Source organism: Otolemur garnettii, unplaced genomic scaffold (genome assembly GCF_000181295.1).
Source record: "Otolemur garnettii isolate 467f Iridium unplaced genomic scaffold, OtoGar3 scaffold00017, whole genome shotgun sequence".
Lineage (NCBI taxonomy): Eukaryota > Metazoa > Chordata > Mammalia > Primates > Galagidae > Otolemur > Otolemur garnettii.
In genome coordinates, this window is record NW_003852412.1 from 20,851,998 (window position 1) to 20,879,025 (window position 27,028).

General features: G+C 33.7%; 1 protein-coding gene across 1 annotated transcript in view; it reads left to right on the forward strand.

The window, feature by feature from the left end:
- The window catches only part of RASA1 (RAS p21 protein activator 1), a 95,206-nt gene extending 69,459 nt beyond the window's left edge, over positions 1–25,747 (forward strand). Inside the window, exons 10-25 of the mRNA XM_003785964.3 lie at positions 109–229; positions 932–1,088; positions 3,387–3,474; positions 6,650–6,727; positions 8,669–8,826; positions 9,321–9,397; positions 10,567–10,739; positions 11,067–11,226; positions 12,089–12,231; positions 13,513–13,628; positions 14,589–14,675; positions 16,425–16,492; positions 19,158–19,246; positions 20,865–20,942; positions 23,217–23,351; positions 24,633–25,747. Of these exons, the coding sequence (XP_003786012.1) occupies positions 109–229; positions 932–1,088; positions 3,387–3,474; positions 6,650–6,727; positions 8,669–8,826; positions 9,321–9,397; positions 10,567–10,739; positions 11,067–11,226; positions 12,089–12,231; positions 13,513–13,628; positions 14,589–14,675; positions 16,425–16,492; positions 19,158–19,246; positions 20,865–20,942; positions 23,217–23,351; positions 24,633–24,716 (1,812 nt within the window). The 3' untranslated portion in view covers positions 24,717–25,747. The remainder of the gene's footprint in view (positions 1–108; positions 230–931; positions 1,089–3,386; positions 3,475–6,649; positions 6,728–8,668; positions 8,827–9,320; positions 9,398–10,566; positions 10,740–11,066; positions 11,227–12,088; positions 12,232–13,512; positions 13,629–14,588; positions 14,676–16,424; positions 16,493–19,157; positions 19,247–20,864; positions 20,943–23,216; positions 23,352–24,632) is intronic.
- The last annotated feature ends 1,281 nt before the right edge of the window (positions 25,748–27,028 follow it).

Genomic DNA, 27,028 nt, shown 5'->3' on the forward strand with positions numbered 1-27,028 from the left:
AAAAAAAAAAAAAAAAAAAAAAACTTTGGTTTTTAGTTGGTAATTTAGTAGATGTTTTACTTCATTTCCATCAAGAATTTACGGAGTAATTTTTTTTCTTAAATTCAGGATCAAGAACAAGTACTTAATGATACAGTAGATGGCAAGGAAATCTATAATACAATTCGTCGTAAAACAAAGGATGCCTTTTATAAAAATATTGTTAAGAAAGGTTATCTTCTGAAAAAGGGTAAGTTAACTTTTAAGTCTAAGGATTCATTTTCAGTATTTTACTGTTAACCCATTTGATAGAGGCATAGTAAATACAAAACACACTGGGAAGTTCTATGCCTAGTATTAGGTAAGTTGTCTTGACATTAATTATCAGTAATTAACACTTGTTCAGAGCTTCTATCTAAGCATGCTTCAAAATTTAGCATTCAGGTATATTAAATTCACATTTCCAACCGGATTCTTTCCTCCTTTCCCCCATGCTTTTTTTTTTTCCTTTCAATTTTAAGAGAAACTCAAGAAACTCCTTTTGGTACTTGGCACATTCATGGTACTGATGTCTTTATCTCATAGATTTACCTCAGTTTGGCATAAAGATGTGTTTGGGGAATTGGAGGTGGGGGTGTTGATTAGTGTAACGATTTTTTTCTTAAGACTGGAAAAGAATTACTCCAAAACAAGAATTTTGAAGGTTTCAGCATAATGAAATCTCTGTAGATGTAGTTAAGGTATCCTTGTCATTTAATCTGATTACTTTTAAATAAGCAATACAATAAAAAGAATATTTGTACAGATTGGCTACGGATAATTTATATAAAGCTTGATGAATTTAAGTTTTGGAATAAAAATTGAAGTATGTAATTATTTTCAGCAATAATTTTTATGATTGTAATATATGATTTTACAATTTGGCTAAGGGAAAACAATTTTTTTTTAACAGGCAAAGGAAAACGTTGGAAAAATTTATATTTTATTTTAGAAGGCAGTGATGCCCAACTTATTTATTTTGAAAGTGAAAAACGAGCTACAAAACCAAAAGGATTAATAGATCTCAGTGTATGTTCTGTCTATGTTGTTCATGATAGTCTCTTTGGCAGGTAAGAAATTGGTTTCCTACTTTTCTTTTGGAATTGTTGTTATGATAAAATAGTGGCCTTGTTCAAGTCATTTTAAAGTATGGCAAGGAAACCAATTTTCAGGTTTACTTTCTAGGGTAATTTTTGCCTACCTATCCATAAAATCTATTTTGTGTAGAAATCTTTATTGTGTAGAAATCTGTGGATCCCACCAATTTTTTGAGTGACTTAGTCTTGTCACTTTTTCCCTGATTTTTATACAATCTGTTAACTCATTGTATCTAGTAGTGCTAGGTACATTCCATTCTGCTGTTAGGCTTCTTAGGAATGTGCCTATAGAGTTAACATTAAAAACTAATCATAGCATAAAACAATGGTTTCAGAAAAAAGGGAATTTAAAGTTAAAAACCAAAACTTTTTTTTTACATTTTATTTCATGTTTTTTTAAATGAGTATGTATAAATATATAAGCTAAATCTTGAACATGACTAGACAATCCAGCTCTTTAGTGAGTTTTGCTGAAGAACAGTGGCCTTTCTTCACTCTTCACTATTAGTATTATGAATAATGCACCCAGAGTCGTTTTGAGATATACTTACCATTTCATTGCCTGTAATTCATAGAACACAAAGCAGTTAAAACAAATGTTTTTAACAACTGGCTTTTCTGTTGAGGGTGACATTTCTTGTTAGGCAAATACAAATTTTTTTCCTATTAAAGTTGTGAAACTTCAAGAAAAATACCTGTGAAAGTATGTCATTTATTTTTTCCAGAGTATGTTTAGGATCATATTACTGTTATTTGTAATTTTGATAGTCAATTTTTTAAAATGATCAAACTTAATCTGGAAAGTTTTACTTATCCTCAATATCTGGATTATATGTATGTCTTTCTCTGTGGTCTGCCTTTTTTCTCTTGGTGTTCAGTCATTGGAACCTGATTCTTGTAACGTCTACTTATTTTTGACTGAATGGTAGACACTGTGTATGAAAAACTAGAAACTATGGATAATAATGTTATTGCCTCCAGAGGATTTTTCTTCTGACAGATAGAGTAGGGGTAGTTCATGTTCATTTACTCAGGGATCAAGTGGAGATTGGGTTTCAGCATTGTGAAGACTGTTCTATTTCTGGCTTGCCCTTACTGTGACGATATAGTCCTTCAGAGGCCTCATCTGAAAGCCCTGAACTCCATATTTCTCTCTGAGCAGAGAAAAGCTGTAAAGTTGCTGTATTTGCTGTTGAGCTTTTTAGCTGTGGCTTTCTGTTTAGCATCTCAGCTATACAGCTTAATACTTTGGGGGGAAAAAGGCCGTGGAGAATGTCAGGCTTACTTCAGTCTGATCTTGGTCCCACACATCTAAGCTGCTTTGGTTCTTCAGTGCCTTCACACAGCTGTTTTGGTTTTTTTTCCTCCTTTTACAAATTTTATACAGCCAAGTAGTGTTAGTCTGATACAAGCAGTTTTTGGAATTGATGTTTTCATTCATGCAAATGCATGAAAGATACCTTTTATCTTTAACAAATGTTAAACTTTTACTCTGGGTATTTTGTTATAGCCTCCTAACTTTACAGTGTAAGATACAATCTTTGTGTAAAGCAGGAAATAGAAATAAAATAAGTTCCAAAAACATGCAGGCCCTTACTAAACACTTTTGTAAACGTTTTCAAGAAAAGTTGGAAAAACTGCGTATCTCCAAAAATGATATAAATTACCACCTGATATTACACTTACATGCCAAATGATTTAGGACAGTACGTACTAAAGGAGAACAAGAAATAGTATTTGTTGTACACAGCTGTTACTTCATTTAAACTTCAGAACATCATAAGCTGAGAAGAAGATGTTTTCATTTTAACAATTGTTGAAAGATGATCAGTTTGTAAAATATTTCAGAATATAAAATCACTCACAATCTTATTAGAAATAATTAACTAAACACTTGGTGTAAGGACATTTCTAGATTTTTGCAATGCATATTTAGACTGTTTAGACTGGCTATGTGCAATCTAGCAATTAAACTTCAATTTCTCTGTAACATTTTTATTTCTAATATCTTATAAAGTTAATTTATACAGTATTTTAAAAAATCTTATAGTCAAAAGACTGATTAAATTTTAATAGTGCTGACAGAGTTTTCTAAAATACATGAAGCTGACTTTTCTTAGTAATGATCTGGTACAACAGAATATTATTTTTCTAAGAATGATAATTTTATATGAGTTACATAATTACATACTGTAATTTTTTAAAAGTTGGTGTAAATTCATGACACATTTTGTTAAGCTTCTTAATAACGTTTTTGTTTGTATTTTAAAGGCCAAACTGTTTTCAGATAGTAGTTCAGCACTTTAGTGAGGAACATTACATCTTTTACTTTGCAGGAGAAACTCCAGAACAAGCAGAGGTAAGATCACTGTTTCTTAAACTATTATAATAAGCCTTTTATGTTAGTGCATGTTTCTTATTAACTAGAATAGAAACTACTGCTTTTAAGATGAATTGATTAAAAAAAAATGCCTGAAATCTAATCGTCTTTTTATTTTAAGGATTGAGAACTTTCATGTGTAAAAAAAAAAATTCTTTTTTGAAAGAAATGCAGACACATGCAGTTAAAGGGTTATTAGGAACAAAAATTCCATTTTAAATTGACCTTTAAAAACTATGATGTTGAGTCCACCTGAGAATGCTTATTTATTATAAAATCTTGCAGAAAAGTTACAGATATTCTCAGTACCTTCCAAAGATGAGCCAGTTAGTTTTGCTAACAAACATTATTAGGTTAAGTATGCAATGTCTGGTTTCCTTAAGCAGTAGTTTGACAGTTGATACTCACATTCCACTTTGACACTTGTTTTATTTACATCCTTATTCTTTCAAATGCACATTTAGCTTGCGATTATCTTTCACATTTTTTTGGAGGAGTTTTTCTGAAATCATGAATATTTGTGTTATTTTCAAATATGAGTTCCACTGTGAAACCAATACAGCACAGAGAGCTCAAAATAGCAACCAAGTGCTCGGATTCTGAGACAATATAATCTAGTGATTTTAATATTAATAATAAGCCATGTGGCCAGCTGCAGTGGCTCATGCCTGTAATCCTAGCACTCTGGGAGGCCAAGGCAGGTGGATTGCCTGAGCTCATGGGTTCGAGACCATCCGGAGCAAGAGTGAGACCTCGTCTCTAAAAAATAGCCGGGTGTTGTGGTGTGCGCCTATAGTCGTAGCTACTTGGGAGACTGGGACAAAAGTATTGCTTGAGCCCAAAGGTTTCAGGTTGCTATGAGCTGTGAAGCCATGGCACTCTACCACAGAGGGTCAAAGTGAGACTATATCTCAAAAAAAAAAAAAGCCATGTGGGTGACGGACGACCCACATAGATGATGATGAGCTAAAAGCTGTAGTGGAAGCAACTCCATCTCAACCTATGCATGAATTGGCAGCAAGGTTTGACATTACTATTCCAACAATATCAGAGCATTTGAAACAAACTGGCAATGTATAGAAGCTGAATAGATGGGTTCTACATGAATTAAACAAGTGTTAGAAGAGAAATTGTCTTAAAGTGTGCCTGTCTTTGCTCTCATGACATAAAGGCAAAATATTTCTAAACTGAATTGTTACTTTTGATGAAAAAATGAATTTTTTGTCACAGGCATTCAGCACAATGACCGGATAAAGATGAAGTACCAAAACACAGCCCAAAACAATATTGATCAAAAAAAGCTAATGGTGTCCGTCTGGTGGTCTAATGCTGGTATTATCTACTACAACTTGATGTAACCTAGTCAATCAATTGTAGTGGATGTCTACTGCAGTCATTCAGATGAAATGATGAGGATGTTCATGATTAAGCAGTTGAGATTGTCAGTACAGACAGGCTAATCCTCTTGCAAGACATCACACGACCACATATCACACAAGTGACGCTCAAACTACACAAGCTAGACTTGGATGCTGGCATGCACCGTATTCACCAGAATTGCGGTACCTGACAACCAGTGCAGTTCCTCCAGGCTTTGGATCACTTCTTGCAAGGAAAAATATTCAAATCTCAACAAGCCATAGAAAATGCCTTTTGCAATTTCATTACTGTTCACTATCCAGGATTCTTCACTGCCAGCATAAACAAGCTACCATTAAAATGGCAAAACTGTGTCAATAGTTTAGGTGCATACTTTAAGTGTACTTAATATTTTATATATTTTTTATACTTTTATACAAATATACTTTTATATTTGAGATATAATAAGCTTATGATTTGAAATTGGATATTTCGTATTATTAATAATCTAATATTCTTTACTGGTTAAATTTCATGTCTGAAAATAAACAGTTAACAAAAGCAAAAATATTTTAGAAATTTTCTGTATATTCTCTTACATCTAGATACAATGTCTACCTTAATATTTGCCATCAATGCATGTGAAATACTCTTTAATAAGTTTTATGAAATTTTAAGTAATTCTTAGAAATGTTTAAAAAATTTTCCCTTTAAAATATATTTTGCTTTCTTTGAACCACAATATTTCCAGGGTATGATAGTTGTATTCTGAACAACATATTTCTGCTTACTAGAGGTGGAAGTGGCTTTGTTGGAAATAGAACATAATTTGCCAACCCTGGATATGAGAGAGATGCTCTTGAAATAGTGGATCCTAGTATGGGCCCCAACCCAAACATTATAAAAGTGTTGGATTCATAGAATAAACTTGATGAAGGAACCATTGTTTTATGGCTTATAATTGAATGTCACATTTCACATCTTTATAAAATGTCTGAGTTACTTGTTTTATGTATAATGCACATAAAACTCCATGGCCTTAATTTTTAAATGAGAAAAGTATAGCTTTTTTAAAATGTTATAAATTGAGTTAGGAACAGAAATTAAATTTCAGTATCCCATCTAATAGTTATTTTACCACGTTTTTTATTTCTAACTAAAGATGTGTCGCATACTTGGATGATAGTTAGGTTTTGCAAGCCTCACTGAGAACCCTTTCCTATAGTATTTATGCATACTCTTTCCACATTCTACATTTCCACAAATGTTATCTCCAGTTTTCATTGACTTTTGTGGGTTGTGGGTCTCTGGTTATTCTCCTGTATTTCTAAAAGCTGTGGTAATTGATGTGGAAATTCTGTAAACGTTGAGCTACATTACAATAGCCAACTAACTGAAGAACATAACTGAAAGAAGCAATAATGCAGAGCTTCCAGAAACATGTGAATCAAGAGGATATTTAGACTTACTTGCTATAACTTGCCAACTGTAGCAGCTTTGAAAAATATATAGATGTTTTTCTTCCAAGGTATTATTTGTTCAGGAGACAACTGTTAGCTGCTCATTGATTTATTGAATATTAAATTAGAGATTCTACATAAATTCAGATAAATTTATTATGTTATTATAATTATTTTGTGTATTGTTTTACTTTCTTGGGGTACAAATAAAGTATACTCCCAGAATAGAAATGGCAGTTCAAGAAAGAAGTAACTGTTGAATTTGAAGAAAACGAAATGATTGGAAACCAAATAATGTAGGTGTTATTTTTGAAATGGTGTGTTATTTTTTGTAGGACTGGATGAAAGGTCTCCAGGCATTTTGCAGTTTACGGAAAAGTAGTCCAGGGACATCTAATAAACGCCTTCGTCAGGTGAAACTGAATTTACTTTGATTTATAATTATCACATTTTGCTTTCTATTTTTTTTTATTTCTAGCACTACTTTGGGCACCATTTCTTAAGAGAGGTTAATCTTTTCAGGCATCATAAAGCCACAATGCCTCTTATGTTTCAGTAGCAGGAAATAGTTATTTCTATATAAAAGAGAATGTTCTTGATATACCTTCTGGTTCTTAATCTATAATGCCAACTTTTGAATACACAGGAAGGATTATTCCCGCCACTTAAAATAACAATACCAAAACAGTAACAACAGAAACAATCCTCCTGGGTACTTTTTTCCCTTCAGAAAATTATTGTGGTTTATGTTTTAAAAGTAGAACATTTAAAAGATTACCTGATTTACAGTATTAATCCTAGTAAACATTTTGGGTTTTTCATTCTATAGAATTGCCTTTGAAGCCTATGGTTTATCTCTTAGGTAATATTCAGTCTTATTTGAAATCTCAACATGCCCTATACTTTGATTTGTGAAAAGTTAAGCTAGGTTTTCTTTTTTTTTTTTCTGTCTTTGCAAGAAATAACTTTATACCTCTATTTCTTGGCTTTTATTTTCGTTATAATAAGCCCTAGATAATTGGAAGAAGTTAGGCCAATTTTGACATTCTTGGGCTTTTGAGGAAGGTTTAATATTCATTTATTGACTGATGTGACTCCTGTTTTATTCACAGGAATGTCCAATAAATGCAGTGAATTTAACATACTGTTCTGAGAGTGGATAGTTAATATAATAGTACCTATAACCAAAAGCTTGGTCCATCAAGGATAATTATATACATAACATACACATATGTCTTCAAAACATTGTAATGTTTTTGTAAGTTATGGAAAATCAGATTGAATATTTGCAAGTAACAGCAAGTTCTTTTTTTATAAGAAAGCTATGGTCATGAGATTATCCTTTGTAGGTGTAACGTAATGGTAGCTAACATCTCTTGAGCCCTTTTAAAAAGTGTCATGTAGCAGTGAGATTTAATGCTTCACATACACAGTTGGCCCTCCATATTCACAGGTTTTACATCAGTGGATTCAACCAACTGCTGATTTAAAATATTGAGAAAAAAAAAGACAACAAAAAATACATTAAAAATAGCATCACAACTACTTATCATTTACGTTGTATTAGGTATTATAAATAATCTAGAGATGACTGAAGTATCACACAGAAGTACATAGATTATATGCAAATATTGCACTATTTTAAAGGCCTTGAGTATCTGCAGATTTTGTTATCAGCTAGAACCAATCTCCCACTTATACTGAGGGATGACTGTATTGTTTGTAATCCTTACAACAAATTGCACTGTAGACTTTATAGTTATATATGAGAAACGTAAAGTGTACAGAGACTTAACTTGTCCAAGGCCATACAAATAGTAGGTGTCGAGTGAAAAAGAGGACCTGATACTAGAAGGTACACAGTCTTAGGCTTTGACATTAAAACTGATAAATAACTTTGTTTAGATTTGTGTCCTTCTATAAAATAAGAAGCTGGAGTGAGTGGTTTAAAAATAGTTTTAGCTGTAGAACTTTATAGAAATAAAATCTAACCAGATAAGCATTATGTAGCATATGGGATTTTGACCTAGAGACAGCTGTTTATTAATAAAGAATCTTCTTCTCAACTTTTGCATTATTCTTTGCAGTACTGTTTTATGGTAGAAAAGATGTATTTCATTATTTTTGCAAAAATAGCAGGAATAACTTACAAAATAAAATTGCATTTTTTAAAAGTGGGATGGGAAGAGTTACCTTAAATTCTGGAATGTTTTAAGTATGTTGCATAGAAGGGAAAAATATATCAAAGCTCATATTTTCTGAAAAGGGAAAAAACTATTTTAGGGATTTTATTTTACTTTTGAAAACTAATAATTCATGAAATCTAGGGTAATAATTTTTATGTTTTATTTTAGGTCAGCAGCCTTATTTTACATATTGAAGAAGCCCATAAACTCCCAGTAAAACATTTTACTAATCCATATTGTAACATCTACCTGAATAGTGTCCAAGTGGCAAAAACTCACGCAAGGGAAGGGCAAAATCCAGTTTGGTCAGAAGAGTTTGTCTTTGAGTAAGTCTTATTTTATCATTACATTAATAATTTTATTTTTCCACATTGCATTTTCTTTCCATTTTTTGGTCTCAAATTGTCTGAACAAGGTAACAAGTCCAGATGTTTTAATAGTACTTAATTTTATTGTTATATTCACCTTTCTTGGTAAAGTGCTATGCCCTTGGTTTTTTATGCAGTTATTAATATGAATTAGCATTGCTGAGAAGTCCAAAACCATTTACTACCCCATATATACAAGGTGTTTATTAGAGTTTCCAAGGCTTACTTGAGTTATTGGTAGTTTATGTGGTTAAAGATGTTAGGGGAAGTGTGTAATTTGCTCATCTGTGTTCTTGTATACCAATAATAAAATATGTTGTGAATTTAGTTTTAAATATAATACACTCAAATTCTTTAGCAGAAATTGGGGCTTATTTGATACTAGAACAAAAAGAATCAAGTAGCTTGATGCCAGAACATTTTGTTAATTTTTTTTCTCCTTGCTCCCTTAGTGATCTTCCTCCTGACATCAATAGATTTGAAATAACTCTTAGTAATAAAACAAAGAAAAGCAAAGATCCTGATATCTGTAAGTTGATACAGAAACTCTTTTTAAAGTAGAAAAAGCATGTCTTTTATATATACTTTTAAAATTCACAATGAAATGTAGTCTTAAAATAGAAATTGAAAAATAAAACAGAAGGGCAGATAGTATAATTTGAGTTAGTTTCTTTCCTTCTAAAAGCACTTATTGTTGAGAAAGAATATGTCTAGAAAAGAGAAAGGCCAAGATGTCTAATTAACTACAAACTTAAGATCCTAAGATTAAAATACATATCTATCCAACCTCTTTTCCCCAGAGAATAGGAAGAACAAGAAAACGGTAACAGTGTGGATCCTTCTTTCTACTTTTAGTTTTTTCCTATTTCCCTATATTTAGTATAGAACTATTCTAGTTAAACATTTTCCTTAAAGGTGAATGTTATTTATTTACTTCTGGTAGTCAGAGGCCCCCAGTTCTTGCTGTCAGCAGCATACCTCTTCCGAGCCTGTAACTGAAACAGTTAGATGCGATTTAGCAGTTCACATCAGGGTGAATTATGTTAATACTCTAGCTTAGGGAAGGAAGTGATATGTATTAACAGACAGATCAAAGCCTATTTTATTTCTATAAAATGTTTATTTTGTCATTTCTGTACTATTTAAATTCTTAACATTTTTAAATGGTTCTCCATTACCTTCATGATAAATCCAAACTCTATAGTAATCATACAGAAAGAATGCCATACCTTCGATTAGAACTACTCTTTTTTCTTTTTTCCCTGCCTTTATTGTTAGCTATACCTGCAGGTTCTGTTAAAGTGAGCTCAAGGGTTACCTGTTACGAAGGGTTTTTTAACCTCCCCAGGCTGAAACACATTTTATTTCTCTATACTCCAATAGCATTAACCACTGTTGTAGCACTTACCGGTGTATCAAAACTGATAATTCTTGCCTTCTTAACTAGGCTGCCTTCCATACAAGTTAGAGATCATGTGTTAGTCATCTGTCACCCACCCTCCAGTGACTAACACTAATAGGCTTGAGTAAATGAATGAAGTTAAGCACTTAAGTATTGAATTTATGATGTTCCTGAAAACTCCTTTAATAAGAAGCATTTAATACTATAGAGAAGACTGAATATCAGTAAAAATTTACTTGCATGACTAATTATAGTATTATCTTTTTAGACAATAATCTTCTGTTTTTCCTTCTAAGTATTTATGCGCTGCCAGTTGAGCCGGTTACAAAAAGGGCATGCAACAGATGAGTGGTTTCTGCTTAGCTCCCATATACCACTAAAAGGTATTGAACCAGGATCTCTGCGTGTTCGAGCACGGTATTCTATGGAAAAAATCATGCCAGAAGAAGAGTACAGTGAATTTAAAGAGGTATTATTTGAGTCTAATTATTTTTCTTGGTATTATTAACAGAAACATTTAATATTTTTAAAAAGACCATTAAGTTAAATATAGTAATTTCATAGCTTAGTGGTATACTAATAGCTAGAGAAGGTTGAAAATCTTCTATTAGTATGATTTTTGTTCTTAAAAGACTAAAAATATGTAGGCTACAAAAACATTCTATTTTTAATGAAGTTAGTCAACAAGACATATTTCTGAATTTAAGAACTTGTGAAAGAACATATTTCCTGCTAGTGTCACTGAGAATGCTTAATAATGTCTACTCTAAACAGTCTTTTTTAATGTCATTTTTAGCTTATACTGCAAAAGGAGCTTCATGTTGTCTATGCTTTATCACATGTATGTGGACAAGACCGAACACTACTGGCTAGCATCCTACTGAGAATTTTTCTTCACGAAAAGCTTGAATCATTGTTGTTATGTACACTAAATGATAGAGAAATAAGCATGGAAGGTACAGTATAGATATGTTATGTGGTACTTTACAAAACTGGGTTCATAGTGAGATTTTTGATAGCAAGTATTTATAGATCGTCTCTAAATAAATGAAATTGTTAAATTGTACTGAAAAATAAGTTATTCTAATTTTCCTTTATTAAAAACTGAGGTTAGGAAGCTAGTTTTGTTTCTTTTTCTTGGTTACTAATATTTCTAATATAGCTATCTGTAGTAGCAGATTAGTACTAGATGCTGTAAGAAAGTGATTTCTATGTCCAGATCAGATCAATGGCCCATAATTGCTTGATTATCAAGAATAGTTTATCATATTCTTTTAATTTGCACTAATTCAATGGACAGAACTTGGGTATCAGCTGCATTTTAATTCTAGCTATTCTAGACAGGTACTTCTCAAGTTGGTAGATTCACTTTCAATAATATTTCATTAAAACTCAATAGCCATGTTTTAGGGTAATAAATTAATTTACACTGATTTGTGTTACATTCTTACTGAAAATAACCTCAAAATTTTTTAAAGCATGAGATAATGGGCAGCAAAGTTAGGTTCTGGGTCTTAGTTTTGTCAGTAACTGGCTAATTGATCTTAAATAAGTCATATAACCATTCCAAACCCTCAGTTTTTCATGTGAACATGTTAGTGTTAATATCTTCTCATATTTATGATCTACAATACATATCAAAGTCTTTTACAGAGTTAAGGCTATAGAAAAACAGGATGTTGTAATCAGTACTTCAGTGCTGCATACAAAAAGTACATTTAAATGGCTACACCAGTTGAGGAAAAAAGGAGTCCATTCCCAATTTGGTCATTAGTACAGTCCTTTACAACTAGTCTTCTAACATAAATATTTCTGTAGATGAAGCCACTACCCTATTTCGAGCCACAACCCTTGCAAGCACCTTGATGGAGCAGTATATGAAAGCGACTGCTACACAGTTTGTTCATCATGCTTTGAAAGACTCTATTTTGAAGATAATGGAAAGCAAGCAGTCTTGTGAGGTAAGAATTTAATGTTTTAACTATTTCAACACTAAGAGCATATTTTAATAGGTTATACTTCATAGCTAATTACATTTTTAAGGAAAATATATAACTTTCTAAAATTATTCATCAGAGCAGTATATGTTAATATATTACATTTATATGAATGTTTTGCAAAATAGATTTTTTAAAAAAGATGTACTTTATTTTGGGATTAGAAACCATCAAGCAAGCTGCACCAGAAATTCATGGAAAGTATTTGTCATTTGTCCTATTGTACAAATGATAAAGTGTATGCTGTTTTGAGAAAGTGTGTATAAAATAAATTGAAGTCTGCTAGTGAATTCTGTTGTATAACCTATGTAGCACTTCATAACATCTAAGTTTGTCCTTGAAAGGTTTAGGGGCAGAGAGGGAAATTGTGAGGTAACTTTCACAAAAGCAAGTTAAAACATCTTTTGAGGACTATTAAAGTTTTAGTATAAATTCACAATAAATTATTAAGAGGGTAGAATCTCACACGGCTATTGCTTCATTTTATTTTGGTGCTAGAACAATTATAAAGAAAGAGAAATTGATAGAGAAATAAGCATGGAAGGTACAGTATAGATGTTCTGTTAATAATAAGTTAATTTTTCAGATCTGATATAAAATTAATTAAATAAGGAATTGCTTTTGATAATGTACACTTGGAGCTATCAAATGTTAATTCTATACTGAGTTGTCAATTCTTACCAGTAACTTAAAGGGAAAAAATCAGTGACCGAGTGTCAAATCCAAGGTAACTGCAGTTGGCCTAACCACAAAGGACAAGACAGAAACATTAGCAAGTCTCTAGGGAGTCTGTAGACTTTGGAGGTAGGGAATTCAGACCTATATAGATAAGTCTCTACTGATACTAGGTCAGAATTAGATTAGATTTCTGGGGTTCCTGGGTAAGTTTTGAGAAAAGTTCATGATTCTGCCTAATCCAGTGGTATTTATATTGGCTATTAAAGAAGTCTTTCTGTGTATTGCATTCAGAAAAGCCTTTCATTTTAATCAGCTTTTTCCCCCTCAGATGACACTGCTTACTCTTCAGTTGGGTAATTGGGAATAAATGGTAACAAACCCATCAGAAGGAGTTCCACAGAGCAAACTACTTAAAATTTCCCCTTTATACAAAGAAAAAAACGCAATCTGATACACCTTGAAAACTGGAAAAATAGAACCTTGAACACTACAACTGCTTGTTTGGCTTGTTTGATTTGTATTTATCATTACCAAGATTCATTTACATTGACTTACTCCTTCTCCTAGTTAAGTCCATCAAAGTTAGAAAAAAATGAAGATGTGAACACTAATTTAGCACACCTATTGAACATACTTTCAGAGCTTGTGGAGAAAATATTCATGGCTTCAGAAATACTTCCACCGTAAGTGGTAAAATAAATTATATATTTGTGTTTTGAAAAATTTCTAAAAAGTTAAGGTTGATCTTTGTAACATAAATTGTGTTTAAAGGAGTGACATAAAAGAAAACACGATGAAATATTTACATTAAAACAAACCATGTTTTTTATAAGCCAGTATGTCTAGTTTATGTAGTAGCTTAGAGAATGGAGGCCTATTGTCCCAGATTTGAGATTATAAAATAACATCTTATGTGTTCATTAGTGTATACTTGAATTTCTTGTTCAAAATGTATAATCACCCAGCCTCTGCTTTAAGGCTTCAAGTGTTATGAACTCACTTGTGCAGGCAGCAGTTAGCCTAAGTCAAAATCTGTCCTTAGGCTGGGTACAGTGGCTCAGGCCTGTAATCCCAGCACTTGGGAGGCTGAGGTGGATGGATTACCTGAGCTTACAGGTTCAAGATCAGCTTGAGCAAGAGCAAGACCCCATCTCTAAAAAACAGCTGGGTGTTATATGGTGGGTGCCTGTAGTTCCAGCTACTTGGGAGGCTGAGGCAAGAGGATTGCTTGAACCCAAGAGTTCGAGGTTACTGTGAGCTAAGATGCCACCATTCTCTACCAAGGATAACTGAGCGAGACTCTCTCCAAAAAAAAACCTTTGTCCCCAGAACGTGTATCCACTTAGTTCCCTCTGTGTTCTCATCCCAATACTTGTTTCATATTTCTCATTGATATAGAAGTAGCCTAAAAATGGTAAAATTTCTTCCAAGGCAGATGTGAAAAAGATGACTAAATTGACGATAAACAGTTTTTCTTAGCTCTTGCTAAATTTCTCTTTCATTTACTTTTGGTAAAATCGTTTTTGGGGAGAAAAGGTTAATGGCCTTAAAATGTGGCATATTTGGGTAAATTAAGCCATTTATTGCTATGAGATCAATATTTTCACTTGCTATCTGTACTGAGAATTGTGTTATTTTGGCAGGACACTAAGGTATATTTACGGGTGTTTACAGAAATCTGTTCAGCACAAGTGGCCTACAAATACCACCATGAGAACAAGAGTTGTCAGGTAAGGCTCATCAGTTCATTTGTTATACCATTGTATATACTGATAGGCAAGTGGATACCTGTGAAAATGTGGATAACAGTAGTATACAATTCAAGACATTTTTCTTTGAATATTTTCAGGGTTCTGATGGCTCCTAAGCTTTAACTTCTTTTTGAAGGAGTTACTGTGAGCTACAAGTATACATATTTACGTACACACACATGAGGGGAGATTGATTTGGTGTTGAGAGGGAAGAGCAATAATGGAACTATTTAGATTTCAATTTATTGGTTTATAACACAGTCTGTGCCTCCAGGCTAATCCCCAACCAAGAACCGCAAGTTCTGAAGCTGTGCTTCAATATTCTTATTATGCAATTATTGGGAAGTCTTGCTTGGCCGGGAACTTCTACAGGAAAAGTAGAAGTTTCATCATCATTATCCTAACTTCTTTTTCTAAACAGGAAGCAAATCTGGAGAGGTTAAGTTGTTTGTCTACAGTTATAAAGAAAGGTAGTAGCTAAGGCAAAACTAAGCAGGTTGAACACACTCTTAATTCAAGGCCACTAGAAGTTTAGTACAAAAGCAACAGAATACAGCAGTTTTCTAATACTGAATACATAGAATAGAATACACAGTGCTAGTCAAAATCTGTTAATGCTGCCTCCGACCAAAATTTTTCCTAAGGGCTCCTATTCCTTTTTGCAGAGAAAATCTCTCTTGGTTAGATATGACAAATATTTAATAATTATAGCTTCTATATTTCTTGGCTTTAGTGGTGATTAGAAGGAATAGGAAAGAACTATATGCATAATATTTCAGCACAGGTTATGTGTGTAATGTAAATTAAAACTGTTCTACAGATCTTCAAGTTTAAAACAAGTAAAATTGTTAAGCAAACACAGCAGGAAATTCTGCTCTGTGAATTGTTTGATGCACCTGGGTATTCTAAAGGGCATTTACAATGGTTTGTCTCTACTAAGCTTTTAAATGTGTAGGTAACTATTTATACCTGTCAAATTTATAATGGCCTAAAATCTCACAAAGTAGATTTGTATACTGAAATTCTTGTATGGTTTGATGTTGCCAAATTAGGTTTCAGGTTTGTAGACATACTTAAGGATCAAGGATCAATCTATTTTCAAGTAAAATAGATGCAAGATTATTAATAACTAATTTGAGAAGTCCAAATTTAAAGACTTAAAAAATATGTAATTGCTATAAATGCCGTTTGAGAAGTAATAATCATTTTCTAAGACTCCAAAAATAACCAGACTGGTCAGTGTTGAGAAGTTGGGTCATCTACTGTCAACTACTTTGGAAATAATGCTTGTCTTTATATTGATTGGGCAAGTAAGAAGTTAAACCTTTTTAAGAGAAATCCAAATTGATAATTTATTTGTACTTCAGAGTACTTCAGACATTCTTAGGGCTTCTAATGGATACTGTTTTTTCTCTAAGAAACTGCACTACTAATCTGGAGTAAAATGAAAATTAAAACAGTAAATACTAGGTAAACTTAACATCTCCCCAAACTTAACGTAAATTCCAAATTTAGGAAAAGTAATATATTCAAGCAGAATATACATACATATATATTCTTAAAATATAATACTTTGGGTTATTGTAAAATTTTTTGTGTTTGGGCTTACCTGCAATAGTTCAGAGTAAGGTTTTTGGTTCTATGGAGTATTAAAAATTCTGTTTATATGTATTATTTTAATGTGATATATGTAGTTTTCTAAAAAAAATAAATTTCCCTCCCATTCAGTGGTTTTGTTTTTCTTCGACTTATATGTCCTGCCATCCTGAATCCACGGATGTTTAATATCATCTCAGGTAATCAGCTTTTAATCAACTTTAAATTTAAAAAAATGAATAAACAGTTTCATACTATTAGTAAGAATACTTTTTTTAAAATCTGATTTTTTTTTTATATTATCCAATTCTAAGACCTAAAATAAGGCGTTCCAAAGCACTCTTCCCCTTTCTTCTTGTTTCTTTAGTTTTTCTGTTTTGACTCTTACTTTTTCTTCCATCTAATATCTGAAGCCTGAGATGGTCTGATTTTATACATTTTTTGTACTTTTTTCCCCCATCCCTATTTGTGTTTCAATCTCTTATTACTGTGGTGACTTTTTACAGTTTGCAAATTGGCTTTTTTAGGTTGGGAAAAGCTTTGTGCTTAGCCCGTGATAGCCTGCTGCAGACTGGCTCTTTAACATCAAATTGAAATCACATTTATAATTACAATAGTGTGCTGTGAGTACTTACGAAGAGTGGCCCTGGTTCCTCCCATAAAAGGTTTTTTTGGCAGCAGTTATATAATGTTAATGAGGCATTTTAAATTCTAATAAAACAACGGTTCTCAACCTGAGGGTCCTGACCCCTTTGTAACAATGAAAATACAACCTGCATATCAGATATTTACATTACGATTCATAACAGTAGCAAAATTACAGTTATAAAGTAGCAACAAAAATAATTTTATGGTTGGGGGTCACCACAACGTGAGGAACCGTATTAAAGGGTCACAGCATTAGGAAGGTTGAGAACCACTGCAGTAAACACAGTTCAGTTTTGCTGATTAGCCACATGCCCATTATGGAATCACTGTCATATTTTGTAGGCTTCTTTCAAAGAAAATGGTGATTTTATGACTTCACATATAATAATGAGTTATTAATAGAAGGAACTTGAAGTATTTTTATCTTAACTTGAAGCTCAATCTTGTATTAAAAATAATATATTGGGATGTTTTAATTTATACTTTTATACCCTTATCTCTGTAATGTCTTTTATTGCTACTAAAATGGTTAAATCTATAAGTCTTATTAAGAATTAAGAGTTTAGGCTTGGCTTCCGCAGCACAGTGGTTACAGTGGCAGCCACATACACTGCAGTTGGCAGGTTCGAACCTGCCCTGGGGCCAACTAACCAACAATGACAACTGCCACAAAAAACAGCCACGCAGTTGTGGGCAGTTTTGGCAGGCACTTGTAGTCCCAGCTACTTGGGAGGCTGAGGCAAGAGAATCCCTTGAGCCCAAGAGTTTGAGGTTGCTGTGAGGTGTGATGCTATGGCACTCTACCGAGAGGCGACATATTGATATTCTTTCTCTTTTTGGAATTAAGGGTTAGAATTCTTTTTTTTTTTTTTGAGACAGAGCCTCAAGCTATCCCCTGGGTAGAGTGCTGTGGCATTACAGCTCACAGCAACCTCCAACTCCTGGGCTCAAGCGGGTCTCCTGCCTCCGCCTCCCAAGTAGCTGGGACCACAGGTGCCCGCCACAACGCCCGGCTATTTTTTGGTTGCAGCCGTCATTGTTGTTTGGCGGGGATTCGAACCCGCCACCTTAGGTGTACGTGGCTGGCGCCTTAGCCGGTTGAGCTATAGGCGCTGAGCCAAGGGTTAGAATTCTTTTGGAGAGGCTCAGTGCCCCTAACATAGTGGTTATGGCACCAGCCACATACACTGAGGTTGGTGGGTTTGAGCCCAGCTCTGGCCAGCTAAACAATGACAACTGCAACAAGAAATGGCCGGGCATTGTGGCTGGTGCCTGTAGTCCTAGCTACTTGGGAGGCTAAGGCAAGAGAATCACTTAAGCCCAAGAGTTTAAGGTAGCTGTGACTACACTGTACTCTACTGAGGGGTGACATACATAAATCTCTATCTCAAAAAAAAAAAAAATTCTTTTAGAGAGATTTATTTATCTGAATGCTTGCTTCTGACCTTTGAGGTAACACTTTTTATATTAATAGCTTAGTTGCTTAAGGTATGAACACAATCTGAAATTAAGCAAGTAGACTACCTACAGGATTTCACTGTTAAGTAATTAAGTTGCTGGGTTTATATTTAAAAGCCACAAATACTTTTCAGTTATATCATACTGTGTTCTATAGGGAAATAGGGTATATTATATCCATCCCACTAGGTTCTACAGGGTATCTGACTGATCTTCAAAATATCTTAGTTTCACATTTTTCTCCTCAGAATAACTAATTGAGGTCCCAGACATTATCTTTGCTTGAGCTTTGAAGTGGATTATTTGCAGTTAGTGGACCGCAAACAATGTAGGGTTCAGGGAACGATCAGGTTGCAAATTGCTAGCTTTTTGAATGGTCCTGAAAGGTGTGTGGACTGATGGTCTTTTAGATTATAGTATAGATATAGTATAGTAGTATAGTAACTATACTATACTATACTATATAGTAACTATATATAGTATAGATACTATAAAGATTAAGCTTTATAGTATCTTGAAATATTATCAGCCAGTTAGGAATTGCTGAGTTTTGTAGTTGTAGTACTCTTTTCACAAAACTAGAAGCCCTGATAAGCACAGTCAATTTTTCCCTCAAGTTCTTTTCAATTATACAAACATTTTTCAAAATACACTGTGAGATCTGAATTGAAGAATGTTAGTATTTTAACAATAAAGAAATGTTATCTGGAAGTGTGTTTGAAGTTGGTGTCATAAGCTGTGCTCAATTTTTTTTTATAGATTCCCCATCTCCTATTGCTGCAAGAACCCTGATACTAGTGGCCAAGTCTGTGCAGAATTTAGCAAATCTTGTGGAATTTGGAGCTAAGGTAATAACATTTCAATACTTTAGAATTTCATTCATTTTATGAATGAAACTTTGACATGCTAAAACCATAAAATATAGCTAAATACATTACAACAATGGTTATTTCATAAAGATAATTTTTGTTGGTGTATTTGTTTTTGTCACTTCTAGATTTTACATTTTAATAACGGAACTCTAAAAACCACCATTTTAGTCTTTATAGAACATTAATTTTTCAAGATCCAGTATATTCAGGTTCTCTCATTTTTAAATATAAAATTAATCAATGGGCATAATTTTAAATGTATCCCAAAACACTTCATTATTTCACAATAAACATTCACTGTAAATACTAAAACTCAGATGAGATTTTTAATCAACTGAACATAATCATACTGCCTGAGGAAACAACTTTTAATATTTTGTTTGGGATCAGACCATGTCTCTTGCTTTTGTCACCCACAAATAGGACAAACTTCTTACCATACTTGGAAATACATAAGTAGTTCATTTTTCTTAATGGATACTTAGTATGCCATCATGTGAATATTAAGTAATCTTCTAATGGGTATTTGTTTCTGCTATAACAAGTACCCTTATTTACATTTCCTTTCATATTTATACAATTATTTCCTAAATTTTGGATTTAAATTTCTAATTAAGGAAGTAGATACGTTTTAGCCTTTTGCTATTTAAGATTGTCTATCAGCAATTTTATGATTTTTTTGCTCCCCACAGTTTTGGGGAGCAAAACTTTATTTTTGCCAATTTGATAGGCACAATGCTATTTTGTGTTCCATTACTACTCTTCGACTTCTTGGAACTGCCTATTGAAGTCCTTACCTCATTAAATTTCCTACTGATTGTTAAGAGAGTTTGTTACTATTAATGCTTTTCTGTTTCATAGTGTATTTTTAAGTAGGCTTAGTGTGACGAGCAGTTAGCATGTATAGTTTGGCTTTTTAATTTATCTGACTCCTGAGGCAGGTTATGACAATATATTTTCCTACTGCAATTCTTACTATACTATAATTTAATTTTTTGTATTCACTACTGGATTCTTGTCTTGGCACTTGGCAAGTAGTTTTTCAGTAATTACAGTTGAAAGTATATATAAATAAGCCATGTGTACCTGCCAGGCTATTTATTATGATTTCTGTTTGGGTCATTAAAAGTATCCTGGCTTGGCAGCGCCTGTAGCTTACAGGGTAGGGTGCTGGCGACATGTGCCAGGGCTGGTGGATTCAAACCCAGCCCCAGCTTGCTAAAATAGCTGGGCGTTGTGGCAGGCACCTGTAGTCCCAGCTACTCTAGTCCCAGCTACTTGGGAGGCTGCGGCAAGAGAATCACTTGAGCTCGAGTTTGAAGTTGCTATGAGCTGTAACACCATGGCACTCTACTGGGGATGACAAAGTGAGACTCTCAAAAAAAAAAAAAAAAAAACAACAAACCCAGCTCCTCAGTATAGCTATGTACCTAAATATTAGATGGAAAACACTTTTGTTATATGATTCTTATGAACATGTGATGCCACTGATGGACATAATTAGATTTGTGGGAACTTCTGCAATGTGTAGTTTGTTATATAGCAATGTTTATTTCTGATACATATGGTAAACTTTATATTTTTATTTTATTAGGAGCCCTACATGGAAGGTGTCAATCCATTCATCAAAAGCAACAAACATCGTATGATCATGTTTTTAGATGAACTTGGGGTATGTATATAATCTTCAGGTACTTTGATTCCCAGTGGTTAGCACAGCTGAGTTAACCTATTTATGGCCACAACCTTTAGAAAAATTTTCTGTACAGGAAAAACCCAAATCTGTGTATTTTTGTCTGCCTTCCTAAACAAACAAAAAAAGGCATTTCACATTTCTGTTGTAGTTGTAACCATTTATTCTTATACTCGTATTGTGGCTTTTGGACGAGCTGTGTCATTTTTGGTTTCTGTCACTGCTGGGACATTCTGTTGCCCCTTAGCCACTTTTACCTTGCTGTTCTGTGGGATTTGAAACAAGATGTTTTGACCAGGGAAAATAAGCAGATAGACTAAAGAATGAATGTTCTATTGGCTTTTCCAGGAATAAAAAACAGTTCCTGCTGGTTTCATTCAACCTGACTACGTATGCTTCATTTGGGCCTTTATAAATTAAACTGTGATTACAAAATTCAAAACGGGGACATTCTTAAGACATTACTTAGTAAGAATTTACAGGTTTTCACAGATAGTCAATTTTAAACTAAACATTATTAGTTATTCACTTCATATTTAGAGAAACTGGAAAGGTAGCATGTATGTATGAGTGGAGCCAAGTATATAACATTAGGGAGTGTAGGCAACTGAGATGTCCATCATCTACCCTAATGCATTCACAGTCAGTTAAAAATACAAGTGCACAATCACCACACCACTGTGACAAACAAGTCAGGACAGCCTATGGCCACTGGCTTCCTACTCAGGTATTAAAACTAGTGTCTATTTACGGTATAGCTTCATAATTATAATGAAACTGAGAAATAAAGGGGTAAGTGCTCAATGTTTATCATGTTTCTATATATGAACAAAAATTTCTTGGGAAATTTTGAAGATCTGAATATTAAATTATAAAAAATATAATTGTTCACAGATTGGAAATAATTTTTACTTTAATGTTTAAGGAGCTCTGTGAGATAGGTTTGCCTAATATTTAAGGCTAGCTAATTTTAGCTCAATCTATCTCAATTCATTATATGTAGGTTTTTAGATTCACAGTTGGGATTCCATTTTCTATAAAATGTGTCCTGGTTATGCCACACAGTCTAGCATTTCATACTGCTTAGAATCCAGATATCCTAATACTCTTCTAATCTTCATACTCTTTTATTATCTCCTTAAGGAAGCCCTTGCTGAACGCCCAACATTAATGAAATACTCTTTGTTCCCCTGTATGTCTGTCATATAGAACTAACTCTATGATTACTTTGCTTTTCTGAAGTCTCTACAGTCAAATACTGTATCTTTTATCTCTATAATACTCTGAGTTAATAAATGTATTCTGCCTAATTGTGTTCCTCTATACCATAGAAAATGAGTGTTTTTAGTTTTTAGGAATGTACTGCAAATATTGTCACCAGTAGGAGAGGAATGGGCTTATGTAAAATTACTGGTAATCCACGTCCATGTTAAATTTTATTCTAACACTTCAGGTAACACCAGTTTTTAATGCTGAGTATCCCTAACCCCTAAATCCAAAATGCTTCAAAATCTGAAACTTTTTTGAGCACAGACTGGATACTCAAAGGAAATGCTAATTAGAACATTTCAGATTTTGAATTTTTGGATTAGGGATGCTCAGTCAGTAAGCACAATGCAGAAATTATAAACACCTAGTAAGGAATACTTACCCTATACTACAATCTTATTGTAATAATAAAGATAGTATAATCAACACTGATCATTTCCACATGGGTGGAGTGTCTTGAGCATAGTCCAAATAACTACAAACTTGACAAGTTCACATAATCCAGTTCCTATTTAATGCTGATTAATTTAGATAAACAGTAGTAGCTTAATGATGAAATTCAGTCTGGAATGTTTAGTCCAAATTAGTAGTTAATGCATCGTTTATTTGGCTTATGTCCTAGATTTAAAGAGAAAAAATACCCAACAAACACTTTACTGCTTATAAAGTTATTTGTTGGGAAACCTATATTTTTTAGAATAGCAGTAACAGTGTACCACATTCTGCCATGCCAAGGAAGAAAATGGAACCTGACTGTCACGTGAATACAGAAGTTACAACATTTAATGTTCTACCTGAATTAATGATGACTCTTAACATTTCAGTAAAAGGACTCCTGCAAGTTTTAAGATAATTAAAATACTTTAAGTTATTACATTTTAAGAGAATATGTTAAAAATTCCACCTACTATATCCAGTCAGGATATTTTCAAAGAGGATGTAAAGATTTGGATTTCTAAATGCAGTTTTATTATTTCCTTAAAGAATGTACCTGAACTTCCAGACACTACAGAACATTCTAGAACTGATCTGTCCCGTGATTTAGCAGCATTGCATGAAATCTGTGTGGCTCATTCAGATGAACTTCGAACACTCAGTAATGACCGTGGCGCGCAGCAGGTAGGTTTTTGCCAGATTTTGTTTAAAAGTGTTTCAAGTGTGAGACCCCTTAGGTAATCAATAACTGGAATTTTGGTTAATATTTGTATCCGGTCAGTTACATAAAATTTTTTTTAAGAACCTGAATTATAATCCAAAAAAAACTCAGCAGACAGAAGAGGCCCAGACTAAGATGATGTACTTCTAGTACTATCAATGTTTATTTAAGTCATGCTTGTTAAGTCTAAAATGTTAACTGTGGGGAAGCATTGGTGCACCTTAGTGGTGTCAGTGGAAATGGCAAGGGAGCTAATAGCTCACTATTTGTGTTTTTTCTTTCAGTTTCTGTCTTATGCGTATACAAGGACATGGCCAAAGTAATTCTCAAATTGATGAGATTTTTTGGGATGTTTGATAGAAAGATATTTCAAGCTCCATATGTAGAAATTTTGGAGTGTGGCTTTGGAAACTGCATTTCCAACAAGCTTCTTACAGAGATTCAGATTCAAGTGGATCATGGCCCACACTTGAAGAAACGGTGATCTACATTAGTAGACTTGTATCTGGTATACAACAGATACAGATTGGGATATATTCAGAGAGGAACTAGACTTAAAACCAGGCCATTTAAGATACTGTAAATATGGAGAAAAGAGCAAAATGGATTACAGTAAGAATGGATTCAGCTGAGATAAGGACCTCCACCAAGAGGAGGAAGTTCCATGGGGAAGTTTCATACATCAGTATCAAAGCTTGATAGGTCTGAACAGTTTCTTCCATAGCTTTGGGATATAGTGAATAACCATTTGGCAGGGATTTTGTAGAGAGATTTAAAGTGTTGAGTTTGGTGATTCTGAGTTCTCTTCAGAATCTTCAACTTTTGTTTTTCAATTTAGAAATGCATTATATAATCTGCCTTAGATATTAAAAGACTTTTAAAAGAAAAAAATTAGAATTAGTATAGTCATTTCTTTGATTCTTTCAAAATTAAAGATGGGAGATTTCAAAACATTCACTCTTTTGTGTTTGTCATGTGTTGTCATTTGTACTGACAAATCTGTGGTTTTAGGAGTATGCCAAACACAAATTAATTTTTGTTTACTGAGATGTACAAAAATTCTCTTAGTTATGACCAAAAATATTCTGTGGAGAACTGAATTATGCTTTGAGTAGAATGGTCTATCTTAGGAATTTTTCACTTTGACATGACTTTTTTCAAATCCAGGTTGCCATCCTGAAACCTCTAGACCGACCTTTCATTTTTTGACTAATTATTTTCATACTATTTTTCCTTCTGCCTAGCACGTACTGAAAAAGCTGTTGGCTATAACGGAACTTCTTCAACAAAAACAAAATCAGTATACAAAAACCAACGACATCAGGTAGCAGCCTTCACTCCAGTGTTCTGCATGGATTCAGCATGCCCAACATGGTAATTCACATCAGTATAATATTCCCTTTGCTCTTGCCAAAAAATAGCACACCTTTCCACATTCCAGTGATGTGTGAGCTATGCAAACAAAACCCAAGATCCTGCTGGTGACTGTGCCAGCAAATCTGTAAGCTATCTGTGCAGGATATTTGCACTTTTTCCACATGGAGTCAATCCTTACCAACTCTGAGCCTTGGTGTACAGATCACCTTTCACAAAACAGTTATCCTGTGACTGTATCTTAAACTTTGAAAATATATTTTCAATACATCCAATTGCCAAAGTTTTGCTGTCTCTTGGAAAAAGAACTATGAAATCAACTGACAAGAAAAGCATTCTCTATTGACAATTGAGTACAACTGGACTGTTCTTCCTGATTAGGAATATGACCATTTGACTGTTCAGTGACTTTATTTGTATTTACAGTTTCCAGAGTTTGCCATTATAATAGGAACAATCTTTGCTGTATACTTTTTTTAAAAATAATACTGTGCTATTTCTCTTGCTGGAACTGTTGAAAAGAAAATATCTAGAATGGATTTATTGCTCATCAGCTTTATTTTTTAAACATACCACTTATTTTGTTGGAATTGTCAAAGACTGTATTTAGCGCTCATGACGTTTTTGTTAAATGTTTACAACAGTAACTAGTTTGAATTCAATAAATACTATTGGTTGTTGTATTGATCAATGCATGTTACCCATTTTTACAGATTACCAATTTCTTTTATGTTAAAAAAAAGCTACAATGCTTTTGTTGAAAGTATTTGTTCATTAATGACAAGTTGATTTTTTTGTGCTACCCCTTTGATTATGCAGACATCATTAGCTACTTATCCATCTTCAAACTTCTGACTACTTATTGTATCTGCTGGATATTTAGTTTGACTGTATAGTTTTATTTGCTTCTGTATGTGTATTTTTGTGACGTATTCACAAAGGTTAAGTTAAAATAAAAGCAAGGGATATCTTGCATAATTGATTATGTCTGTCTAACTATGGCTAAGCATTTTAATTTCATTATTTTATTCCTCCTTTAGTATAGATGAAGGCCCAAGGAAAACATGACACTTCAGATGAGTATTTTTGCTAATGACCTCTTTTGAAAAGGACTTCATTTATTCATTCAATATGTATTTGTTAAGACATAGAAAATGTATGTGGCAAGTATTATTAGTAAAGTGGATAAAGCAGGAGGTTTTAGGAAAGCTAGTTCCCTCCAGAAAGAAAAACTTTCTTTTTTTTTTTTTTTTTTTTTTTTAGACAGAGCCTCAAGCTGTCCCCCTAGAGTGCTGTGGCATTACAACTCACAGCAACCTCCAACTCCTGGGGCTCAAGCCAGTCTCCTGCCTCCGCCTCCCAAGTAGCTGGGACCACAGGCGCCTGCCACAACGCCCAGCTATTTTTTGGTTGCAGCCGTCATTGTTGTTTGGCGGGTCCGGGCTGGGGATTTGAACCCGCCACCTTAGGTGTACGTGGCTGGCGCCTTAGCCGGTTGAGCTATAGGCGCCGAGCCGAAAGAAAAACTTTCTAAAAGCCCAGATTCTAAGAGCAACAATTCATGCTATTCCTTGATGTACATAACTAATTGTTTAAAAGACGTCGCTTAGTTAAGGTATAAAAAGGCCATTATTTCTATGTAGGCAGCTAACTTTATGTAGCTTCAATCACAGTCCACAATGACACCAAAAACTCAACACAGACTGTGTTCTTTTTCCTTGGTGTGAACTTAGTTCACTCCATTCTCTCCCTTAATATCTATCACACCATTTTCCTTTCTTCTTTTTCCATCCTTCTTGCTTTTAAACTAAACCACCACAGTAATATCCCAGGCAGTCTCCTTCCCTGAGTTACAGAATAGAAGACAGTCTTGGAGGGATGTGGACTAGTGATATGCTTGGCACTCTGGTTCTCTCCTACTAAGTCGTCAGCCATACTAAAAAGCCATTCCTTAGTCTGAAAAGCTGCTTCTTTTTCTTCCTTCTATTTAAAACATACTCCTAAAAGACTTATCCTGCTTTTTATATTTTAATGACGTTTGCCTCTTAAGTTGGAATGGGAAACTTGTCACTTACCTTTGTAGGCCCTGCAGTAACTACCTTGTCAATGTTGAAATAAAATCTCTCAAACATTTAATCTTAACGGGGCTGGGTAGGCAAATTTTCAGATGTAAGTGTGGACCTTTCTCTGATGCTGAAGTTTGGTGATCTGAAAGGGAAATAGGAGGATAAACTGTGAACATTTTACAATTCTGTCCAGAGCCCAA